This window comes from Macrobrachium nipponense, chromosome 36 (assembly GCF_015104395.2).
Source record: "Macrobrachium nipponense isolate FS-2020 chromosome 36, ASM1510439v2, whole genome shotgun sequence".
Lineage (NCBI taxonomy): Eukaryota > Metazoa > Arthropoda > Malacostraca > Decapoda > Palaemonidae > Macrobrachium > Macrobrachium nipponense.
Window position 1 is genome coordinate 54212300 of NC_087220.1, and position 18650 is coordinate 54230949.

At 33.9% G+C, this 18650-nt stretch overlaps 1 protein-coding gene across 23 annotated transcripts in view; it reads left to right on the forward strand.

The window, feature by feature from the left end:
* The window catches only part of LOC135203661 (putative polypeptide N-acetylgalactosaminyltransferase 9), a 322597-nt gene that overhangs the window by 291635 nt on the left and 12312 nt on the right, over nucleotides 1-18650 (forward strand). For 13 of the 23 annotated variants that reach the window (XM_064233527.1, XM_064233525.1, XM_064233523.1 and 10 more), the window contains exons 6-9: nucleotides 6315-6466; nucleotides 10817-10999; nucleotides 11426-11611; nucleotides 13240-13368. In XM_064233527.1, the coding sequence (XP_064089597.1) occupies nucleotides 6315-6466; nucleotides 10817-10999; nucleotides 11426-11611; nucleotides 13240-13368 (650 nt within the window). Of the gene's footprint in view, nucleotides 1-4366; nucleotides 4513-6314; nucleotides 6467-7013; nucleotides 7163-8079; nucleotides 8223-10816; nucleotides 11000-11425; nucleotides 11612-13239; nucleotides 13369-18650 lie in introns of all 23 variants that reach the window. The other 10 variants (XM_064233541.1, XM_064233536.1, XM_064233545.1 and 7 more) reach the window with 4 other exon arrangements.

The following is an 18650-nucleotide window of genomic DNA, read 5'->3' on the forward strand; positions in this document are numbered from 1 at the left end:
ATCTTAAGAACATGTAAAGCACTAATCCTAAGGTCATTTGCCAACAATATGTGATAATCTTAGAATTAACCTAAACATTTTTTGCCATTATATGATAGAATTAGAATTACATATTCTTCTAGACACTTTCCTCTTTTACAAATGATAGACCTAAAATTAATTGTCCTGATATTTTCCTCCAACATATAATTGACCTATAAGATCTAAACTGAACTGTGTAACTGGACACAAATGACTATGTTGTATATTTTCCTTAAGGTTGAATCAGTTTTTCCTATTTTTACTATTCATTTTTTATATCTATAATACGTATCTTTATTTTTCACGTACAGTTTATGTATGTTCCTCAAACTTATGACAATTGATAAATTACTAAATCTTATTTAACCCATTATCAAATGAGGCTCTAATATGGAGCCTAGGAAGCATGTCTATGTCATCAGTTTTCAGAAGACACAAGAACAGTAATGAACATAAACTGCTGTTTCATCAGTAGAATTAAATAAAAGTATTTTGAGTTAAGACATACATACATTTGAACCTAACATTTGAACTGGTTGACGGTTACCTTAGGCTGGCTTGAACCTCTTCTGGATCGCATCGCTCATGACAGTTCCAATGTGGTATGTCCGGCTATTGATTCTATAAATGACAAAACCCTTAGTTATAAGGTGTCCAAACGAAAAGGTGATATTCCAATTGGGGGTTTTAATTGGAATTTGAAGGTATGACTTACGTTTCTTCAAGTGAGAGGTAACTAGACATCAAATCCCATTGCCAAAAGCATATTTTTTGCGATTGCAATGCTCTTTTTTTCTAGTTTTACTGAAAACCATTCTGACGTATGAGTTTGTTTATATTGTCTCCTTCTCTGCAATGTAGTATTTTGTTATTTGATTTTTTGTTTGTCTTGTCAAGGTAAAATCCAAGGAAGATCTTGTATACGTGGTGGTGGGAGTGTTGATGCTACTGAAAAAATGTCCTAGTATTGTTAATGAAGTTTTTAGAGTGGTACTTGTGTACTTGTGGAAGCATTGTGGTATTTGACTGAACAATACACAAAATACAAAAGAATACTTGCCATACATGTGCTTTTCAGTCACCAAGTACTCTATTTTGTTTGTCGGGCTCTTCTTTAATACCTGTACTCTCAGTTTTGGAACTCTTATCATTTACACTGTGTGAATTTCTGCTCTGTCTATCATTTGATTATGAAAATTTTATTCAAGCCTACTATGGGAGGTTGTGTGAAATCCTTGAGAGTAACTAAGACCTTGACATAAATTAAATTCATAAAAAAATTTTGAAGTAGGCCTCCTGATGCAAAAGTACACCATAGCTTTCCCAACTTCAATTTAGGTGAATGTTCAAACTTCAGCTAATAATGAAAGTCAAGCTTTGGAAACAAATTAGTGAAAGGAATTTCTGTGAACACCTTCATTATCTTCAAGTTATTCAATTATTACATTTCAAAAGAATACAATTTATTAACTGAAATATATATTTTATTATTAAAGACAAACTCTTGGGACCAGTTCTGGAGAGTCAAGTGTTTTAACTCTGGTTTTTGTTAAACTACCTAATACACTGCGTATAATGATAATAACCTCCTTTCTTCATAGAAAGCTCCAGGGAAGGGCCATTTGGTCAAACCTCGGTCCCTGGGTTCCCAAGTCAAATCCAGGAAGAGAACCATTGTGTAAAAAAGTGATTCCAAACTCCCCTGAGAGAAGCGAGATCCTTCCTGAAGGTTTTCTCCACAATCTCTGGAGCATTAGGCATATGACCAAGCTCATACTTTCAGAAATTCCTAAAAGGCATTTGGAATATCCACTTAACAACCTGTTGGGAGGCTGTTTAGTGTCTTGGTTACCTCCAGGTACTAGTACGTACTTGGAATTGCTCCAATTTCAGACTTGGTTTCCAGTTGATGGAATAGCTGCTAGAATGATTCGGTTTCTTCAAGGAATCTGAGGAAATATGAGCGAGTTTGTGGTTTTTATTTCAGTATTTATCCATATGAGAATGATTACTAGAGCTCAGAAGCCAATGTTTTACAGAATGAGTCTTATTTTGAAATTGAACTTAGCAGGGAAACCCAGGGATCCAAGTTTAACAGATGGGCTTTCCTACAGTGCTTCTCACAGAACCAAGAAGGAATCTAAGATTTGAGGGAGCAATGACATACTCTTACATCTGAAGAATCAAATGGGGTTTAATTAAACTATAAATACAGCCAATTATTTAGGAATTTGGATTGAATGGTTAAACCGTACTTAGTTCATAATTAATAGAATCAAAGCCATGAATATTTTCTAAGAGCATTTTAGGGTAAAAAAAAAATTAATGGTTTCTTTTTTCCTAATTTTTAAAACTTCTGCTGAAAACCCTTCTGGAGTCTCAACAGACTATAAACCCAAGAGTTTTTCCTTTTTTTCCACCCTACCTTTTATCATCAAACTTTTACTGAAGTCCTGACATTCTGAAAGTTAACATTAGTGGAGAGATTTTGAATAAAAATTTGTTTATTGATAGGTTACAATTTTAGACTCGTATTCCATACCATCTGCAATTTGCTTGTCTTGTTCTTTATGGAAGTTCCTATGTTAAGAAAAATGTAGGAAAGGAAAGAGTGCTGGAATTGGTAGTTGGCGTGTGATCCACGTTTCCCGACTTAATGTGACTTTGACAACAATTTAGGGATTACAATGGGGGTTTAATTACTGGGACTACTTTTCTCAATTTTCAGAGGCCTACAGAAAATCTTATAGGCATTAGACAAGTCCAGTTTTATTTTTTGTATCAGAGTCATCATTCTTTTGTATGTACGTATTATGATGTGTGAAACTTTCAAGCAGTTTGATTAGTAGTGAATTTTTTCTTTTTACAATAATATTTTATGTTTGTCACTTGTTCACTCTGGTTTTCCAGACAGTACATTTGTAGCACACTGGTTTTGCTGAAACCTCCTTTAATGGACACTCTTGGTTTCTTTTCCTTTACAGTTGTAGGTTTTGTAATTTTGTTTATAATCTTTGCTTTGTTGCAAGATATGATGATGTTACTTTATGATGATAATCACTGAACCAGGCACTCATTCATATAGGTAAAATATTGTCATGATTTTAAGACTTTATGGAGTTCCTCATTGGACGATTGGTTTTCGCGCTCGGCTACCAACCTGGTGGTCCAAAATTCGATTCTCGGTTCAGCCAACACGGAATCAGAGGAATTTATTTCTGGTGATAGAAATTAATTTCTCGATATAATGTGGTTCGGATCCCACAATAAATGAGCTGTAGGTCCCGTTTCTAGGTGATTCATTGGTTCCTAGCCACGTAAAAATATCTAATCCTTCGGGCCAGCCCTAGGAGAGCTGTTAATCAGCTCAGTGGTCTGGTAAAACTAAAATATATACTTAGGACTTTTTGCTACATAGCCTGTGTGAAAATTATCCCTAACAATAAAAATATAGTAAAACCACATGGCTGACTGTCATTACAGAAGTATTGCACATTTTAAATCTTGTGAAAAAGTAGTTCATGATTCAAAACATATTTTTACATTGAAGCCTTTGAATTTTTTGTCCATGTCCTTTCATCTTGTGAAGCAATTGTATTTGATTGAAACTACTTAAAAATCTTTATCTTATGGAATTTGGACCTTACAGACTAAAGGTATTGTTAATTAAAGAATTTTATTGCGCCATTTCTCCTTATGTCTTGTTGATTAGACAGTAACTTGACATACGTGCATGACCACCATTTCAGTAGCATAACAGGGATCCATTATATTAACATTTTCATAACTGAGATTAGTGTTCAGATAGCTTCTTGGCTCTCACTGTACTTGTGAATGTCTTTAGAAAGAATTGGTATAGAAGTTATTGGCTTCTTTAAGAGACTAAAGAAACTGGCTTTGATTACAGAAAGATGTTTCTTTAATCTTCATGGTATTGTTATGGTTTTATTCTTCAGCTGGTCTTAAGTGCAGTTAAATTTTGTATATAGGTGCTACATTGTCTTTGGAGAATTTAGTGGACAACTTTGAAATCTGTGTGTTTGCTTTTGGTGTTAGCCTTTTTTGCCAATATATTATACTACCTGTGTATTGAAGAGTTTAGCTTTGTATATGATGCATATTGATAAGGGGTCAATTGAGGATGGCAATATCTGAGTTATGTAGTTTTATCATACTAATTTGGCTTTTCAAGTATACGTACATAGTCTGCAAGCACGAACTCCCATTCACATGAGAAGTGTGGGTGCATCTAACAAAGATCCTGTTTCTCATAGTGCGTATTTGAAAACCACTGGTGTATTAGGGTATCCCAAAGCATAGTGACAAGGGAAATTTTGTATCCCAGGCTGGGTGGAGCCGCTACTAGACCGAATTGCAAGGAATCCATCAAATGTGGTAACTCCGGACATAGATATAATTAGTATGGAAACACTAGAGTATTCTTTCCAAAAAAGTCCTGGAGCTGTAGGAGGCTTTAGCTGGGACTTGCAGGTAAGATAACCTGAAATGGGTAATGATCTCTCTCTTTTTTTAACCGTTTGGAGGTGACGGAGGCTTCCTCTTACAATTATGTAGATTCATGATTAGCTCATTAACACAATAAATTAGTTTGATTTTGATTGCGTGTTATTGATTTACACTAAACTAAGGTTGAAGAATATTGTCAGAGGCATGATCTGTGTTAAATCAACATTTGAAAAGTGTAGTGTATTGCTTGTTTTGCTGATCACTGGTGTAGAATAAGGTTTTCCGTGACTTTGTGTGAATACCATGAGAGATTGTATTGATGTACTTCCTATATTTTATCATGGGTACTAAGAAATCTTGTTGTTTATGTTGTCAAAATAATCAGTATGCTGCTTGATAAGTGAATTGGTTTCATTGCTGTCATAAAATTTATTTTTTCTTTAGAGGGGACAAATTTGACTTTTAAATTCTGTCGTAAGATCTACTGAAGAACTAACATTTAGATCGGAAACATTGTGAGTGTCGAATGTTCAGTACTATACTTGTTTGTAGTTGTTCAGTAGCAGTAGATTCTAATCCTGCTCTAGAAATAATTCAGGTGGAGGTTTGTTTGTTATTTGTCATCAAGTTTAGTTATTTGTCATCTAGTTTAATTTTGTAGTTGTTTCTATATAATATTGTCTGGATTTTTACAGATGTAGTATTTAAAATACCCTATACATGTATATGTATACTGTAGTTTAAAGATATCATAAAGAAGGCATTTATCAGCATTATGAGTCCATGAACTTGGTTATTGTTTCTTGGAGTACTTATGGATGATATAGCCAAGATTATTGTGCAGTCTTTGGCATTGGGTACTACTTTGATGATTACCACTTTGTTATCTTGTTGAGTTTCTCAGGTTGTAATGTCTGCCTCATCGCTTTTTCACATTCTGCCTTGATAATGAATACTGACATCTCTTAGATGCAAGTTAAAAACATTTTTATGCCCAAAGAATTTAGACAATTCATTGTTATCTATTTATAATCATAAGTAGTTTTTCAATACTGTTGTTACCTAGGAATATGTCCTCAGTGTATAAATTTTTTCTTTAAATTTCCATGATACCATATAGGAAATTTCCTGTGGAAAACAGACTTGAAAATTCTTTTTTTATCCTTGAGAAGTATTGTTTGGGGAAGACACTTCTGATTGTACTTTGTATAATTTAGCTAACCAAGTCTTGTGTTAAACTTTATGACATGTAATTTACTTACATTACATATACATTATCTTAATTGGTACTTCATGGAGCATTTAAAAAAAAGACCCATCTATGGGGCTTTGAAACAGAAAGATGGAAAGCTAAGATTTATTTTTTTATTACATACCACAAACAACACAAGCCTTGAGAAGTAGTATATCTTATTCAGGTAAAAGTTCTTTCCTTTCTATCAAGTGTAATTGTACCTTGACCACTAAAACTTACTGAACAAAAAAAATTGGCTGAAAATTTGGATTATACTAAAATGATCTTGAATTTTGCACCCCATTGTCAACTATTTGTTACCTGTGTACCGTGATAAAACTCTTGAGTGTCACTGTCGTGGTTTCATTGTACTACAGTGTTTGTTTTGTTTGATAAATGGTTGTAATGTACAGTGCTTAGATTTGGTATTTTAAATATTTTTATAGTTTATATTTATTAGTACACATATGACTAGAATACTGCAACATTTTTCAAAATATTTGGTACTTTTATCTGTAAGGAATAACTTGTACATATAGCCTAAGTTGTAGCTAGAAGTTATCTTTTACAAACTCACAAGTGATTGCCTTAGGTTGGTTGGAGGCATTAGTGGATCCCATCGGACGCAATTCCAGCACGGTAACGTGTCCTGCCATTGACACCATTGCGGATGATACCTTGCAGTACATAGTGGCTCTGTCCCTTGGTCAACCCCCAGTTGGGGGATTTTCCTGGGATTTGCAGGTACGATGAGATATCCAGGGATCACGTCAGGAGAGTCAAGGTCACTTTTGTGTGTTAGATTTTCATAGGACAGAAAAGCTATTGGTGATGGGATTCTGCTCACTCACCTCCGTTGAACTTCAGGCAGAGCACAGTTCATCCCCAGGAAGGCTTATTTTTCTAAAAATCAGTAGGTAGAAGGCACATGATGGATTGTATTGTAGTGTGATCTTTTTCACAGTGTAAAGAAAGAATAAACAATTCAGTACATTTATTACATTTCAGGTTAATTATTCACCTATTCAGTAAGCCAACTTTCCTTTGCTTGTTATTTCAGGACTTTATATATAATTCACTGTATCTTGACAGTTTTAGGAGATTAGCTGTGACACCTACTCTATTGAAACTTGTCTTTTTTTCTTTGTGTGATTGAGGAGAGAAAATTTATCATCAGGGTATATACTTGTGCCTTTGGTTATGATGGTAATATTTTGAAAGTTAGCCAACAGTTATGTGAAGGTTATAGGTACTTTTCACATAGAAAAGGTTTGAAGACTTCATGTCACAGGTTGGTTGGAGCCACTTCTAGACCGGATCGGCCGTGACCCCACCACCGTTGTATGTCCAGTCATTGAGGTCATTGCCGATGACACCTTCCAGGCTAAGGCGTCCAAGAGCCGAGATATACAAGTTGGCGGATTCAGCTGGGGACTCATTGTACGAATTGAGATCTGTTCTTTTTCTTTCAATGCCATGGTTAAAAAACTGCAATCACACCTCATAAATGTTTTTGTTGACACATACAGGCACTAAATTCTTGATATCAGCTCAATAGTAATCTTATTACGTCGATTCATATTACATTGACACTTAAAGCTTGCCATTTATTTCTTACGTAACTTTCTTGGCCAGATTGCATTATGCTATTATGCTTTGCAGTTTCTACTGGATTCAGTCCGGTGTTCCATGATAATAAGATTGCTATAAAAGATGTATATAATTTAAACAGATGAAGACCAATCTAAAAACTTCAGTTTTTTCATTTATTTTTGGCCGAGAGCATTGGAGAATGTGAATCCTGGATTGTCTCGTTTGTGCATAATGAGATTCGCATGTTGTGGTGTGTTGGGATTCCATGTTTCTCCAGCCAATCGGATAACTCCATATTTTGTCCATGCTAATGAAACATCTTTCTGGGTGAAAATTTTGTCAGCTTTTTTGGTATTTATTGGAGAACTCACTGTATTCTTATGTTTTTATTGTTGGTTTGCATATTTAAATTATTTTTAGTTTTCATATAGTACTGTGCTGTAGGTTCGAAAAGGTAGGAATTATAACTTCTGATGATGGAAAATCAAAACTTTGAAATGGCATAATATGGATACGTATTAATATTTTGGTTATATGTTAGCCATTTCTGTTACTTCCCTCCCTCTTACTAACTTGTGCTTCCCAAGGGGAGACCCATTGTGGCCTTTCTGTTTGTATAGTTACGAACCTAAAGTTGCCACGTAAGTTATGAAAACATAGTAACATTTCTTTTAAGGAACTGTGTATTTTGTTGATGACCTATTGTAAACAAATGGTCCTATATTAGTTCAGTAGTAGAACAGCAGCTCCTTCTTGTACTGTAGGCTGGCTGGAACCACTCTTAGATCGCATTGGGCGCAACTGGACATCCGCAGTAACTCCTGTTATAGACGTAATCGGAGATGATTCCCTAGAATATACATATTCCTCTTTTGTTGCTGTTGGAGGCTTTGATTGGAACCTTCAGGTAGCCAATAATAACATTTGTCCGCATGGATATTCCCAAAGCAACTGTATAATCGTACATTGTAGGATGCCCCCTCACATTAATTTTTATCTCTTTTTAGAAATTTGAGTAAAGAACAGTCATTGGTAACAATGACTGTTATAATCCTGTCTGCCTCACCTTTGCATTTTTGTATTTACTTGTCTGTATTTGTGGTAGCCAATAAAACTTTATGTTGAGGCTGTGGAGACCCCTGCCTTTGCATATGTCAAGTTTTCTTTTCAGTTGTATTTTACTGCCTTTGCATCTTTTGGCAGTTTAGTTCAGTGCTCCTTTTTTTATGTTAACATGCACCATTTCTAAATACTGTATTTATTCCCTATCAGATATCACAAAAGAATCTCCATACGTATCTGATTTATAGTTAAGAATGATTACAGTATGTTGGCAATGGATCAAAATCCATTTCTCTTTTGATTTGTTTTGTATCATAAAAGTTGTGGAACTAGTGTAGGAGAACAAAGTTTTTCATCTTTTTCAATAGGTATGATGATAGCTGTTTGTATGTCAATTAGAAATTTGGTATTCATATAAGAATACCCAGGAAGCAGCTCATGAAGATCGGATAATTACGTACTCCCAAAAACTGGTGTAGTTTTTAGTTGACATATATATACTTATTTACTCTGTAGTAACTACTATATTACTTTAGATTTTAAAGACCATCATATATTATTTTTTAAGCTAGTAGTATTTGGGATTATTGTATTAATGACAGTTATGATAGCTTTTGAAGAGTGGATAGAAATTTATATACATTTCTAGGGTATTAAAATGTACCAAGTGAAATTTGGTGCAAGTCAAATGTCATCGAGTATTATGGTGTCTACCTTTATACATGAAGTCACGTAACAAATGTTATTTTCATTGGTGAGTTTGGAGATGATAAAATTTAAGATGCAATTCTCCTACTTTAGTTCTTTTCGGTTATTAATTTAGCAAAGAATGTTCAGACATAGTTTACCTTTTATGTATTTGCATGTACAGCAAAATGAGTGTTTTGCATGTCTAAATCTGATTTATGTGTTTGGTTAATCTAATCCAAAAAGTAAACAAGGTCCCATTCACTAATGTTAGGTTAATTTTAACAGAATTACCCAACCATGCACTATTCAAGTTTTGGTGCAGTGTTTGGACTTTAAATAAATACACTGTAGGTTCAAATGGCTCAGTCCCCAGTTTAGGAATTACAGTGTACGTTTTAATTCCTGTGTTTTGCTGGTAGTATTCCTTTACTTTTGTTGTACACCTGTATGTGTAATGCCACTCTACTAGTTCATAGCAAAACTAATTATACTACATAATAATGGTTGTCCTGTAAAGTTCCAGGTTGTCTACAGTAACAGACTACTAAACGTGTAATCCGTGTTGTGGTTTATGTTTCCTGTTTGTTGTCATTTAGCACTACTGTGCAGCTCTTGTAATATGGATGGAAAGGTCTCCTTCATTTGCAAATGAAATATATTGTAAAGATATTCTTCCTTCTTGCTATTCACAAAGGATGTCATTACTGTACAGATGAATATTTAAAACATAATTGTTTAAAGCTTTTATGTATGTACACAGTATATTTATTTATACTATATACTGTATAGTATATATTTTAGTGTATACTGTATACATGCAAACATTATTTAGGCACTTGCTATTGTGTGTGGCTTGCTAAAAATAGTGTTTGAATGATTATTTCATTAGAAAAGCTGCTAGTTTTTGTTGATAAATTATAATTTTTTATGTTTTCAAAATTTTTTTCTCTTGATAAGCAGCACTCTATTACTTATCTTTGGTAAAAATTTTATTTTCCCTACAGAGTGTAAATTTATAACTTGGAAAGGTGTGTGATTTGAATATTTTCTGTAATTTGAAATTAGAGGTAGTAGTTACTTTATAGTACAGCAAATCCAATCTTTTTTTATCAAGTGCTGGACTAGGGGCCACATCGTAGATACTCCTATTAGAATTTAGAAATATCTAGTAGGGGCATTCTTATAAATTGCTTTTCTATTCTTACAGAAATATCATTCAAACAGCTATTGTTTTCTCTAAGCTCTTGGGCACAAATTGCTTGCATGATATACCTGCTGCACTAAACTGAATTGCATGTTCTCTTTTTTCTGATTTCCTTAAGCTGTCCATAAATTTGGATGAATCCAAAGGTAACTGCATTAGATCCTAAGAAAATAATCTTTTAAAGTGCATTTTCTTCCAAGTGTTCAAAAGCTGTAACTGCTGGAATAAGTTTCTACACAAGATGCTCATTTACACACACACACATTCACACACACACACACACTTTTTCTAAACTCTTTAACACAAATTTTAAAAGGTTCTTGAACTCAAGTTATTTGCTTATTTGTTTTACCATTATGAAATTATATTTTATATAATGAACAGCAGAATTACAATAAAATTGGTGTTGATATTTGAATTTGATGATTGACTTATCTTTTTATTTTTTACTAGATGCTATTTTTCAGCAATAAATTAATTTAGTACTGTGTATATTTTTTGAATCTTGATTAATCTGTGATTTTTCTTCATGGTGGCCATGACAGTTTAACTGGCATGCTATACCTCAAAGGGAGCGTGCACGTCACCAACATCCTGCTGAACCTGTACAGTCACCAACAATGGCTGGTGGTCTCTTTGCTATTGACAAAGCCTTTTTCGAAAGACTGGGAACTTACGACTCTGGATTTGATATATGGGGTGGAGAAAATCTTGAATTATCTTTTAAGGTTAGTAAAATATGTGTTCATGTTAATGTTAGATATATAATGTCAGAACACAAGAACTTTATGTACCTTTAACTTGGTATATCTTTAATAATATTTTAGTACATAATGACCTTTCACAGTGCTGTGTACATATTTCAATGTTCACAAGAGCTTATAGAAGGTCATTACAAAGCAATACTTTTTTGGTAATTGTTGCATGTTCTCTTTTAGTCTATATGACCATTTTGAACATTTTTATTTATACATTAATTAATGTACTGTAATATAGAAATGCATATGTTCATTTCCTTGTTTGTTATTAATACTATTATGAGATTTATATATTTGTGATAGACAAAGCAATGTTGGATCATTTAATTGCTTTTGATTTGCTTTTGATGACTAATATAAAATTAAGAATCTGATCATTTTTTTTCTTGTCGACAGACTTGGATGTGTGGAGGGACCCTGGAAATTGTTCCCTGTTCTCATGTGGGTCACATATTCAGGAAAAGATCCCCTTACAAGTGGCGATCTGGGGTCAATGTTCTGAAAAGGAATTCCATTCGATTAGCTGAAGTATGGTTGGATGAATACAAGAAATACTACTATGAGCGAATTGGTTATGATTTGGTAGGTGTTCAAATTTTAGTACACATGTACAGTGTAATATCTCTTTCTGTTGACACTTTTGTTTATCACTTTCTTAATGTATGGGGTATGTCTTATTGCTATTAGTTTAACAAGATCGCTGAGTCACATTTCAATCTCTTATAGGGCTTGTATGGAATCTTTGTTCTTAAACTAGAGTTGGAAATCGGTGCAAGATTGAAGTTAAAATAGTTGGAGAGCTAGATGGGAGGAGACCTAAGGCAACATGTGAAAAATAATATGCAGAAAGCAGTAGAGCTGAGGTAGAAACAACCTTATAAAGAACCTTAATGGTACCCTTCATAAGAGGAGGGATGACAGTTGACTTTTGTCCTTCTAGATGTAATTAGATCAGGATTTCACATTATCAGTAATCTAGCTTTTACAATCCAACGCCAATATAAGGTCACCACTGTGCTTGTACTCTAATATTATTATGACACGGTGGAGATACTAACTCCTTTCATACTTAACCCTTGAAATCTGATGTTAAAATATCAGTGTTGATGATTATGACGGTTGTTATTCTTAGTTGAAAACCTAAAGCTCATAAACTTACCTAGTAAGCTTCCACAGAATGAAACTCCAATACAGTATTTGAAAAAAAAATAGAAATTTTACTGAGTGCCACATAATGTGTGCATTAAAATCAGTATGGAATTGAGTGTATAAAATTCAACAGTAATAAATGAAAGCTAAATAATGAAAGAAATGAAGAAAGTTGTGCTTGTTACCTTTTAAGCAAGGGATTGCAAACCCCAGACAGTATGCACCACTTTTAGAGGTACTGGTATTCCAATCAGTTAATTAAAATGCTAGCTAGAGGAAAAGATCTTGAGCAGCCACCAGTTACTTTGTCTTTGCCATGTGAAATCTTTTTAATAATTAATTCAAGTAGATGATTGGTATTGTGCTGCTTGTTAGTAGAAAAGGGATTTTGACGTAGAAAAAATCTATTTCTGGGCAAGGAAGCCGTGTCGCCCAGTGAAATGTGTCCTCTTTAGCACTATTTCTAGTAAAATATTGCTATAATACCAGAGAACTGCTAAATTGGACACTTCAGAAGTCTCTGACTCGCTCACCTAAATAAAAGGTGTCGGTATAATATGAATGTAGTTAGTCCATCTGTTATTGTATGAACAAAAGCCAAATTAGTATGAACTATGTGGAATGATTTTGATCTTATGAATTATGCCCATATGATAGATTTTATATATCTTTGCTGTTGAGTCTGATTTGGTTAATCCTGTCAAGGTTTTGAGGTAATAGTATTCTGTCTTTATCTGTTAAGCCTTTGTACTTGCTCATCGTATCACATTGCTCTCTCTCTCTCTCTCTCTCTCTCTCTCTCTCTCTCTCTCTCTCTCTCTCTCTCTCTCATATTTTGCATTTTGACATCTCACATTGTCTCATTAAAGGAACATTTGAGGAAAAGGTTTGTGTGTTTGTTAGCTATGAAAAATACAAATTGATTAAAAATTTGTCATTTTTCACATAATTCACATGGCATAATGCAGCTTTAATGTAGTGAAACTTTATATGAATTTTATTATTTGTTGAATTTACTTTTTATGCAAGATGACAAGGAAGTAACAGGTTTTGTTTTGCAGGGTGACTTTGGCGATGTGTCGGATCGGAAGAAGTTGCGTCAAGATCTGGGGTGCAAATCATTTAAGTGGTATTTAGATAATGTTTATCCAGAGCTCTTTGTACCTGGTGATGCTGTAGCCTCAGGCGAGGTAAGTTTCCTTGGCAATTGTGAATTGAAGCAACTTGCCTTTGTTTTGTTTTGCTAACACAGTTCGTATAATCATTTACTCTTTAGTTGAACACTTCAGTTTTACACAATTTGTTTTGATATGAATTTGAAAGTCATTATCTCAATATATTAGTAACTGCTAAGAAAAGATGACTACTGTCACTAATAAGATATGTACAGTATAGTGTGAAAATTACTATAATACACAAAAGTTCAGGTGCTTTATATTGTATTATGGTTTTATACCAGACGTGATCCCTACTGGAAAGATTGTCACTTTTGTTCATTACCAAATATTTTATGTTGTAATTTTTTATCACATAATTATTTGTTTTATTAAGATTTGTCAGACATTTTGCATTGAAATGCAATTGTAAAGTATTATTGCAAGTCAGCAGATGATATTACTGTAAAGCAGTTATTATTTGCTTTGTGGAAGACTGAGGTGGAATAAAATCATTATTAGTACGTACATTGTTACATATAGACATCCTTGTATCGTCAGTAAAAGTTTTCTAAAGCACCTGAACTTTTAAGAGAGATTTACACTGATAGGAATGGTTTCCTAATTTTTATCATTTTGAGTAAATTTCTAATGTTGGATGGTTAGAAAACCTGTTACTCATTTTTGTCCTTAATTTTGTACTCTTGGTACATGTAGCAGAACAATTTGTTCGAGTCATGGTAATATACTTTTAATGACACAAAATCTTTTATTTTGCTGAAATTAAAAAATTCATATTTAAAGTAATGCTCTTAAATTCTCATCTGTAAAACCTTAAAAATATAGTGCATACAATATTGATACGTATAATAATTCTGGAAGCGTTTTCTGGAAAAATAACCAGATAACTTATTCATTGTTTCTTTTAATGTTTTTTAAAAGTAGAATATGTATCATTTTAAAAGTTACTCATCACATAAGGTTGCTGTATGTAAAAATAACATTGTACATAATACAATACAACAATCTCTAACATAAAGAATTGACAGACATACAGTATATAGGAATGACAGAGCTTATCAGTGGTTAGTGAATATAATTTCTTTATATCACTTTGCAATGTTTAATTATATACATTGGTTTTCAGTATTATTACAATTTCAAAATCATTGCAACTGAGACATCTGTTCCTCATTTGTGTCTCATGATCACATTTGCTATTTCAGATATTAACATTATTTTATGTAATTACGTATTATTTTATGTATCATATTTGTCTTATACTAATATTTTTGTGCGTTAATCTTAGCAAATATTCAAGGTGTGTAGAGAAATAAGTCTGTTTTCATTGTAAGGGATACAGTAGTGTTATTCTTAGTTTTTGGCAAAAACTCTTGAATATCATTTGCAGCGTTTCTTTTTCTGGAAATTTATTTGCTAACACCACTTAGTTTTGTCACCCTATACAACTGTAGTTTCTTTTGCATGTGACTGCTGACTTTCTTAGTACAGTATTAACAAAAGTTCTATTACGGAGTTCTTTTTAAAGTTTCAAGCTTGACCTGTTTGAACTAGTTGTCCTTAGTGGTCGTACACTAGTTCAGTTCAGGAAAAAAATTGTAATGTGCTTTTGTTTGTATTTGTACATTTGGTTATGGGCTGACAAAAATAAGGCTTCTAACACGAGTGTGGGAGTTATTGCACATATGCTTCCTTACTTTGATTCTTTTTCTTTGATAGTGACTCCACACACTTCATTCTTAGCCCTTCCATTTGAATTTTTATGCTTTCATACAAATTTTGTGTGTATTTTGTGTTGTGTGTAACATAGGAGAGGGTAGATTTAATTTGGTTTGAGTATTTTGGTTTTTGCCATTTCATTCAAAACACCGTTGTATAAGAACCCCTGCTCATTTTGGATTGATCTCAGAGTTGAACTATATACAGCTTGCATTAGTCACATAATAGGATAGGCTATCCTGTTACAGCTATTGGTTATAGTATTAGAACACTGTAACCATAGTACGTATAGATGTATAATATTGTCAGTTTAAATTTTCTGAGTAAGGTAGAGATGACAAATATTGGGGTAAATGGTAAAGTAGAGCAGTGTAGTGATTATTTAAAGGCATCAAGTAGTGCTTCTCCACCTTGCATATACCTGTACGAGGTTAGTAAGGCAACCGTGTTGGTCAACGATTTCATACTCCAAGGTTGATTAGTGTGAATTTTATATTATTAAAAGTCCTCATTTTTTTTTCTTTACTTGCTTGTTTTGAAGTTTGGAGGGATGTATCTGATGATAGCATAGGTTCCAAGTTATTAAAGTTCTGATAGTATTATAAGGCTATAGAATGGGTATGTCTTTTCATTTACTTTGTAAATTTACAAGCAAAACAGGCAAAGAAAGGTAGATGTAAAGGTACCAAGACAGGCAAATAATAATAATAATAATAATAATAATAATAATAATAATAATAATAATAATAATAGATAATAATAATAATAATAATAATAATAATAATATAATAATAATAATAATAATAATAATAATAATAATAATAATAATAATAATAATAATAATAATGGAGTTTGGAATAGAAAAATGCGCCTTAGTCAACATACAAAAAGGCAAAGTAACGACAACTGAAGGGATAAAGCTACCAGATGGGAGCAACATCAAACACATAGATGAGACAGGATACAAATACCTGGGAATAATGGAAGGAGGGGATATAAAACACCAAGAGATGAAGGACACGATCAGGAAAGAATATATGCAGAGACTCAAGGCGATACTCAAGTCAAAACTCAACGCCGGAAATATGATAAAAGCCATAAACACATGGGCAGTGCCAGTAATCAGATACAGTGCAGGAATAGTGGAATGGACGAAGGCAGAACTCCGCAGCATAGATCAGAAAACCAGGAAACATATGACAATACACAAAGCACTACACCCAAGAGCAAATACGGACAGACTATACATAACACGAAAAGAAGGAGGGAGAGGACTACTAAGTATAGAGGACTGCGTTAACATCGAAAACAGAGCACTGGGGCAATATCTGAAAACCAGTGAAGACGAGTGGCTAAAGAGTGCATGGGAAGAAGGACTAATAAAAGTAGATGAAGATCCAGAAATATACAGAGACAGGAGAAAGACAGAAAGAACAGAGGACTGGCACAACAAACCAATGCACGGACAATACATGAGACAGACTAAAGAACTAGCCAGCGATGACAATTGGCAATGGCTACAGAGGGGAGAGCTAAAGAAGGAAACTGAAGGAATGATAACAGCGGCACAAGATCAGGCCCTAAGAACCAGATATGTTCAAAGAACGATAGACGGAAATAACATCTCTCCCATATGTAGGAAGTGCAATACGAAAAATGAAACCATAAACCACATAGCAAGTGAATGCCCGGCACTTGCACAGAACCAGTACAAAAAGAGGCATGATTCAGTAGCAAAAGCCCTCCACTGGAGCCTGTGCAAGAAACATCAGCTACCTTGCAGTAATAAGTGGTACGAGCACCAACCTGAGGGAGTGATAGAAAACGATCAGGCAAAGATCCTCTGGGACTATGGTATCAGAACGGATAGGGTGATACGTGCAAACAGACCAGACGTGACGTTGATTGACAAAGTCAAGAAGAAAGTATCACTCATTGATGTCGCAATACCATGGGACACCAGAGTTGAAGAGAAAGAGAGGGAAAAAATGGATAAGTATCAAGATCTGAAAATAGAAATAAGAAGGATATGGGATATGCCAGTGGAAATCGTACCCATAATCATAGGAGCACTAGGCACGATCCCAAGATCCCTGAAAAGGAATCTAGAAAAACTAGAGGCTGAAGTAGCTCCAGGACTCATGCAGAAGAGTGTGATCCTAGAAACGGCACACATAGTAAGAAGAGTGATGGACTCCTAAGGAGGCAGGATGAACAACCCGGAACCCCACACTATAAATACCACCCAGTCGAATTGGAGGACTGTGGTAGAGCAAAAAAAAAAAAATAAATAATACATAATAATAATAATAATAATAATAATAATATAATAATAATCATCAAGACAGGCAAAGAAAGGTATATATGTAAAGGCATCAAGACAGGCTAAGAAAGGTAGATTTAAAGGTAGCAAGACAAGCAAAGAAAAGTAGATGTAAAGGTAGCCATATAAAAAAGAAAGTAGTTTTATCTCAGGTGTAGTATTTCTATTTAAATACATGCTGTATTGTGCTTTATTTTTAAATCTCTATTGTAATCACAAATGCTAGACAGTACAGGGGTAATTGCATTTGGGCTCAATAAGTTCAAGAATTGTTAGGATTTTTATGGGGTTTGAATTATTTCAGATAGAAATTTCTTGTATACTACTTTTCAGTTGTTACATTTTATTCTTGTTTAATTTTTAAACCATAGAACAGGGCGATAACTGGGAAGACGACCATATGTAGATATTTACAGCAACAAAAAAGCATATGTTTCTGGTTTAAATGTAATAGTACCTTCATTAAGAAATTTTATTTGCTTTAACTGGGGCGTGATCCAACAGTTGATTAACAGGGTACAGCTGTACCTGCTTTAGATCTCACAATCATAATTTTGGTCTTAGATGTAAGACATTTCTAAGAATCTTTCAAGTGAGGCCTTTGGGAGTCTACTGTCACTTAGCAGTTTTACTCAACTACTTTATGGTCGTAATCATGCAGTCAGGTCAGATTTGACAACCATGCCTTATTGGTCTTTTCATTATAGAGTAAAATGACAGTTTATTTTAAGTCGGTCCTGTGAGAGTTTAGTTTTATTAAGTCTGTGATCCAATTAGCTTACCATGTCTTGCAGTATTGATTACAGTGAACACCCATATATGTACTCCAGATTCGCAGACTCATAATCGTGGATTTCTCTCTGGAACACATACCCCCTTTACTCGCGGAAAATTCGCTTATTCGCGGTATGTTTCTATGAGAAATATCCACAAATTCCTGGTTTTTTTTATCAATTTCATCATAAAATGCACTTTTTGTGATAAAACTATTAAAAAACCAGGTATGAACCTTATTTGTGGGTTTTTCTTGTTTTAACTAACAAAATAGGCAGTTTTAAATGTTTTTATAGGGGTTTCAACTACTCGTTGGTTCTAGCTATTTGGCAGGGAGGGGGGGGGGGGGGGGGGGGTGTCTGGTACCTATCACCTGCAAATACAATGGGAACACCATATAGCTTGAATTTTTTTATTCCTACATTCCAAATATATAAGAAATTACATATGCTGCGGATATTTCGTAAAGTTGATGAACACT